General features: G+C 38.4%; 1 protein-coding gene across 3 annotated transcripts in view; it reads left to right on the plus strand.

Annotated features, from left to right (window-relative positions):
- LOC121285718 (aldehyde dehydrogenase, mitochondrial-like) overlaps window positions 1–6,103 on the plus strand; it is a 46,663-nt gene extending 40,560 nt beyond the window's left edge. For all 3 annotated transcript variants that reach the window (XM_041202429.1, XM_041202430.1, XM_041202428.1), the window contains exons 11-13: window positions 1,828–1,985; window positions 4,615–4,729; window positions 5,452–6,103. In XM_041202429.1, coding sequence (XP_041058363.1) covers window positions 1,828–1,985; window positions 4,615–4,729; window positions 5,452–5,484 — 306 coding nt within the window. In that variant the 3' untranslated portion in view covers window positions 5,485–6,103. The remainder of the gene's footprint in view (window positions 1–1,827; window positions 1,986–4,614; window positions 4,730–5,451) is intronic.
- The last annotated feature ends 1,182 nt before the right edge of the window (window positions 6,104–7,285 follow it).

Consider the following 7,285-nt stretch of genomic DNA (forward strand, 5'->3'; position numbering starts at 1 on the left):
CCTTTACCAGTACTCTCTGCATTTGTCTTTCAGTCAGCTACTTTAGTTGATCCAGCTAATTATATCTTGACTCCGCATGTCCTGACCACCTTTATTAGTCTGTTTTGTAGTGCCTTACCAAAGGCCTTTTGGAAATCTAGATGCATTACATTTGCTACATTACCCGTGTCAATCCTCTGTTACCTCTTCAAATAAATCAATGAGTTTAGTGAAGAAAGACTTTCCCTTTTGAAACCCATGTTGATTATTCAATATTTTTCATTTCTAGATGCTTTCCCATTTTCTCCTGAGGTAGGGATTTCATTATTTTTCCTACAACCAATATTAAGCTGACTGGCCTATAGTTCCTGGATGTGTTCTAACCATTTAAACATAAGTATAAAGTTAGCTGTCTGCTAGTCCTCTGATAATTCATTAGAAAAAGATGCAGTATGGAATATGTGTAATTCTGCTTCTGTCTCTTTCCTAGATTCTTTAGAATGGGTGGGTGCACTCCATCCAGACCAGGGTTTATCCTTTATAAGTTTGATTAGTTTATTTAATATTTATCCTTTATTTTAAACACAGTTATATCATTTCTCATCTTGTCTTCTGATGTCACTCAATCTGTCCCTCTGGTAAGATAATAAAGCTACATAATTTACTTAATATTCCTGCCATTCCACTATCCCTGCCTGTGATGTTATCCTGACCATTCTTTAATGGCCCTATTCCCATTGCAACTTTATATATCCATGGAATATTTTACTATTTTGTTTAATATTTCTCGATAACTTCATTGTTCCTCTGTCTTTTTTTACTTCTCTCTTAATCGCTCTCTTCTCCTTATCATCTTCTCTTCTGCTGTTCATGTACTTAGTTTTATATCTATATTCATCCATGATGTTTCACTACTTTAGTGAAGACTAATGAAATGTGTTATATAGATGTAAGTTATTTTTGTTGTTTTTGAGATCTTGCCACGTGTAACCGGTGATAATATTTCCCAGCACAACTGTGCTTTTAAATATTTAATTATAATAAATTCACATTGAGTAATTGAAATTTACTCAATTTTGACTTAAATGTTTTACTAGTTTAAAAAAAATTTATCACTTCAGAATTCTGCTCAGCTGTGATCTTTCTTTCCGTTTCGGGCACTTGAGTACTCTGTTCAAACTCAGTCAAGGTACACAAATAAATATTAGCTATTTGTGGATGAAGGAGACTAGCCTCCATAGAACAGTACCCACCACGGCATCACAGTATTTATTAAATGAAGGGAGAGGAAAAAAAATTCTTGTTTTTCTATAAATTGATGGTAATTTTGCCATGGTTGTTGACCCTTTCCTATTTGTCAGTTACAAAGAGTAGACTTGATGGCCTTGCTGACAACTTCTGGTACAAAACTCCCTTAAAAACTAATGAGAAATGGATAAAATGATAAACAAACAACATGACAACTTAAATTTATATAGCACCTTTAACATAATAAAATGCCCCAAGGCACCTCACAGGAGCATTATAAAATAATATAGATTACGGACATTAGGGTTTGATATCAAGGATGTAATCTAATTTTAGAATTCAGTTTACTGTTCATGCATCAATCTGATGGTTTGGCTTTACCTGAACTTGTCCAGTTAGATTGTAGCCTTTAGCCCAAACCTGGCTATCTTTTATTAACAGAAAATATCACGGAAAAGCCACTATCCTGCTAGGTATCGATTATTGGGGGTTTGTGCCTCTTTTATCAAAAACAGAGCTTCCTAGAAATCTAGGAGGCTGTTGGAAGTGATATTAAATATAGCAGAATTAACATGCATTCTTGTTTTCGTTGTCTTGTAGATCTTTGGACCAGTGATGCAGATTCTGAAGTTTAAAACAATGGAGGAAGTGATTGAGCGAGCAAATGATACCATGTATGGACTTGCAGCAGCAGTGTTCACCAATGACATCAACAAGGCTAACTACGTGTCTCAGGGGCTGCGTGCAGGAACTGTCTGGTTAGCTTCCCTATATAGTCATAGTTTGATATGTTATGCATTTGGGAAAAAAATGTTCGTTCAGAATACTCCAGGGCCATGGAATGGATTGAACTGGTGCAGCCCCAAACTGTAATTAAGATTAATTGTTCCACCAATAGCTAGTGGGTTCATGCAAATGCAGTTTACCTTTTTATATGCATTAACTAATATAACATGATAGTGTCTCAAGAATGTTATTGGTGCTCATCAGCATCTATAGCTCCCTAAACCACTACCTCAATGAGCCTCATTACATCCAGACTCAGGACCCTGAGCTCTGCAGCACCAACCTCATATGAAGGCAGTCATCAAGAAACTGGGGTTTTGCCTTCACCCAGAGGGCAGGGCGAGGTTTTACTAGGTGGAGACGCCACCACCTCTTCATCGGGGGAGGGGACACACCCAGCCTCTTCAGCTTGGGCGTCGCCCTCTTCCTCCTCTGAGGGATCAAGAAACTGGGGGAGCAGGAAGTGGGATAACCTTTTTAAATAACCTAAACTGTTTTAGTAGGGCAATCATTTAAACAGCTCATTAGGGCACTAAATTTCAGCTGCTGGGATTATTGTGCATGAAGTGGTTTTGTTAAATTTCGTCTTGGTTTTTCATCTGTCCTCATCCCAAAGATTGGCCACACTGAATAATCTTTGTTCACTGATTTCCATTCTCTGCTGCCCTCACTGCCTGTCCCATAGGCCTGTACATGTCCTGATATTATCTATCCATGCCATCTTTGGTCTTCCTTGTGCATGTTTTCTAGGTTTTTGCCTTGCATGATCTCTTTTTCCTGTTTGCATGACATGTCCAAAATGTGAGTTTCCTTGATATTATTGCCTCAAATAATTCCTCCTAACACCAGCTTTCTTGAGCACCCACTTGTTTGTCCACTTGGCTGTCCATGACACATGTAATATCCATCTGAGTCCTTTAATTTCAGATGCTCTTGAGTCTCGTTACCCCTCTTGATGATCCAGCTTTCGCAGCCATACATTGTTCCTGGCCGCACAAGGACTTTCAGAATACACATTTTCATCATAATCAATGCTGTGGCTACTTCTTTGAGTTCACAACACTATGACCCTTGTTAAGTCTAGCCTGAATTTCTTAGGCAGCCCCTGCATCTTCCATGATGAGTGACCCAAAATAGCGGAAGGTATCAACCTGAACTCCATTAATCAGAATCTTGCAAGTATTTCCAGCCATCCCCATTACCTTTGTCTTGTTGACATTGATCAGGAGAATATATTTCTGGTTAACTTGATCAAGACGCTCTACCAACCTCTGTAGCTCCTCCACTGAGTTAATGAGCAGAATGTCATCAGCATTTTGAAGGTTTGAAACTTGCCATCCACCAACTGGTATCCCATCTTCACATCCATCAAGTGTGTCTCTCATAAGCATTTCTGCTAGGTTGTTGAAAAAATATGGTGAGAGGACACATCCCTGTCTAACACCTTTTTGACTCTGAAGCATTCTGGGAGGGCGTCGGCAACTCTGACCCTAGCTCGTCGCTTATGGTAAAGCTTGGCTAGCAAGTCGACTTAAATGTGGTGGGTATCCCATGTCTAACACTGTCAACCAGAGTTTCTCGCATGAGACCAAATTCTCAAAATCAATGAAGCACATTTATATTGGCTGCTGATGTTCTTGGACTTTGTGCATTATGATTCTAAGGTTAGTGACTTGACCTCTGGTTCCATTTCCACATTGAAATCCAGCTTGGTCATCAGCAATCTCACTGTCTTTTTCTGGGTCCATTCCAGGATGATCCTGAGCAACATTTTACTAGTATGGGAGATCAAAGCAATTGATCTATAATTTGTGCACTGTTTCAGGTTACCTTTCTTCAGAAAAATTATTAAGGTAGAATGAGTCCAGAGCTCCGGCCAATCGCTGAGTACCTATGGTGCCACACACATTCCATACACCCTGTCCACTACCGATTCTCTCTCCCCGCTCCATCATCTTAAGTAATTCTGCCAGTATATTGCCTGGGCCTGTGGCCTTACAGCTGACTGTCTGATGATTAGCTCACTGTGCCTCAGCTCGAAGTGGGGGAAGTTAAATACAAAAAAAAAATTAATACCAGATGAGTGTTTTTGTTTGTGTTCTTCACTCATGCAATAATGTCACTAGTGAGGAAGTTCAGCTGTCTACCTGAAATTAACGGAGCACTTAAAATGCTGTAACTTTAAACATTTGTACAAATTCCAGTTTCAACTGTCATTGTGTTTTTACTGTTATAAGTGACTGCCCAGTTTAAACATAGATTTTTTTACTGATTGGTGCTGCACTTGTCCTTTCCCTAGTATTGCTCCACAGATATCTTGCATGGCTGTTTGAATGGGGGAGAAATAACAATTCAGCTATTTCATGGATTCAGTACTTGCACAACATTTCCATGCATAAATATGTAATGACCTGATACTGAAATAAAAATCCACAAAATAATTAGAAGATGTTCAAGCTGATCTCAATTTATTTGTATTTGAGAATTTCCAGTGATGACTGCTGTTGGTTAATAAGATACCATTAGACAAGAAAAGTCTTAACAGAATTTCTAAACTTGTACCTCATTTATAATTTCATGCTTTACCCCCTCCCCATACAGGATAAACTGTTACGATGTGTTTGGGGCTCAAGCTCCATTTGGTGGATACAAAGCATCAGGCATCGGGCGGGAACTTGGAGAATACGGATTAGAAGCATACACAGAAGTAAAAACTGTGAGTAATGAGTGGTAGCACTGTAAACTGAGTTTAGAATGTGGTGGTCATTGTACCAGTTCATGCAAGGTTTTGGATTACTTTTTACAATTGTGGCCAAAATCATTTTCTACAGTACACATGAATAACTTTTCTCCTTCCTTCCATTTTCTCATGACTAATGTCACCTTGTAGTCTTCCAATACCTCAGCCAAATGTGTGCCTAGGCACTAGGATTTAGCAGGTTATTTGTGGCCAATTTCTGATATTGTCCTTACCTGTGTCCACAACTACACACAGCCAACAGGGATCATTGGTAACAGCACCTCCACTCTTAGTTTTTCTCATCACTGGTTCAGGCAGTTCCAGCCAAGTGGAGTGCCTTGGCGTTGCTGGAATCGAGATCAGTTATCTCTGCATAGACCAGAAATAAAACCTGGCACTTTTTCTAACTGCATAATTTGGGTAATTTTGTTTCCAACATTAGTGGTGTCTTCTAAATTTTGTAATTTATTCTCTGTTGGAGCACCAGGAAGAAAGGAAATAGGAGAAAGCAGATAGGAGGGCAGGTATTCTTGTGCACTTGCAAAATAAAACTTTCTACCAATAAGTCCTAGTAGCATCCACATAGAAAGCTAAGAGGCACTCACTTCTGGGAGGCAGCTGGTGTAAGGATGAATGTTGATGGTGGTGGAGCTTTATTTTTGCAGAAGAATAAATTATCTGTTTTCTTTTCCATTCAGGTGACGATCAAGGTTCCCGAGAAGAACTCTTAAACCAGCCACTAATTTTACATGTCGTTTTAAACATGAAATTGTAAAGAATGTGAGACGTTTAAACTGATTATGGCAGTCATTAAAACTTGTGTAATGAAAGGTCTGATTATATAGTCATAGCATTAACTTTTGAACCTGATGATCAATGTAATAATGGCCTTTTATCTTTTGAACTAAAATGTAATTGCTAAAAATAAACATATGCTGTGTAAATTCCTTTAAGTATGTGCTAATGAGCATTGATTGAATTTATAGTTATAGTTTCATATCAGTAAGTTAGGGATTTAAATTCAGTGATTAATCGACAGTTGAGCCAAAATATTAATTACGCTTTTCTTGTAACTGGCTTGGTACAGTTGCTTTCTTGGACATTGCAAAGTAAATACTTAACTGGTTAAACACTATAAGGATTCCAGTGGTTTCTAAGTTTTTTTCCTTTTTTAGAAATATTTCTTGTTGCCTAAAGCTACAGTTCACTATACAAAGCACAGATGAGATAGAACATCTTTTTTTTAATGGACTAATTTCTGTGCAGTATTAACAAGGAATTTGCTTTTGAATTTTATACCAGCAAATATCAATGATGATCATCAAATAAAGAAACAGATTTGATTACTAATGCAATGTGTTTTCACTTTGAGCTAATGCATTTCAGTGAAGTATCCTTATTCTCTTGATTCACTATTCTGTCCCACTAGATAGTTTAAGAAAAGACAGATAAATCTTTTGGGTTCCTTCATAACTAGGTCACCTTTGCTGGTCTGTGGTCAACCCACAGAAGCAAATTTGGCACAGAAGGAAAATGTGCATTGGAGTCATCTATTTCTTTTATTACATAAATGACTTGGAAGTTCCCCTCCGAGCCACTCACCACCCTGACTTGGAAATATATCATCGTTCTTTTACTGTTGCTGGGTCAAAATCCTGGCACTCCTTCCCTAACAGTGCTGTGGGTGTACCTACCCCACAGGGACTACGGCGGTTCAAGAAGTCAGCTCACTACTGCCTTCTCAAGGGCAATTAGGGATGGGCAATAAATGCTGGCCTAGTCAGTGACACCCACATCCTGTAAATTTTTTTTAAATTCTTGTTTGGGTTCAAATAACATAGTTAAGATGTAGCCACCAAAAACAGATTAGTAAACACATTACCAATTTGAAGCCAGCAAAGCTTGGGTGCAGTTGAGATTTTCTGCTCCAGCAGAGAAGTCTGCTTTCTCAAAGCAGCAGACCCTTTTGAGAATATTTGATATGTAGTTTGACTCTGCACTGGAGTTGCATTCCATGTGGTGTCAAATCCAATGACATGAGGGCAATTGGGGATGGGCAACAAATATTAGCTGCCTCGTCTGGAGATTTTTCGCATTAAGGAGTTGCCAGTATTTGACTCAAGAGGTGTATTGTCAATCTTGCATTGTTGCAAAATGTAAATTGCATGTTGTGAAACAAAAGTAGCAGTATAACTGCATGCTAAATTGCTGTGGTGTCCAAAAAAAGTTTTTAAAAGAGTAACCACACTAGTAGTAGATTACTCTATGGAACACTCATTGAACTTGAACTTTCCCTAGAAAATGTTCTATGTAACTAAATATGTCTGTAAGCAGGGGAGGACTGTTTCAACCTGCAATGAGATTACTGTGCTAATCCTTAGCGTTCAATCAAATTGAGAAAAGTATGTTCTCTGTGCTGTTCATAAATGGGAAGAGTGACCATTGGTTTATCTTGCCCCACATGAAGTAATAGGCAGCCAATCTCTTCCAAGTCACCTGTGAATGTTGATTTATTTTTAAATTGGCTACTAA

This window comes from Carcharodon carcharias, chromosome 13, assembly GCF_017639515.1.
Source record: "Carcharodon carcharias isolate sCarCar2 chromosome 13, sCarCar2.pri, whole genome shotgun sequence".
Lineage (NCBI taxonomy): Eukaryota > Metazoa > Chordata > Chondrichthyes > Lamniformes > Lamnidae > Carcharodon > Carcharodon carcharias.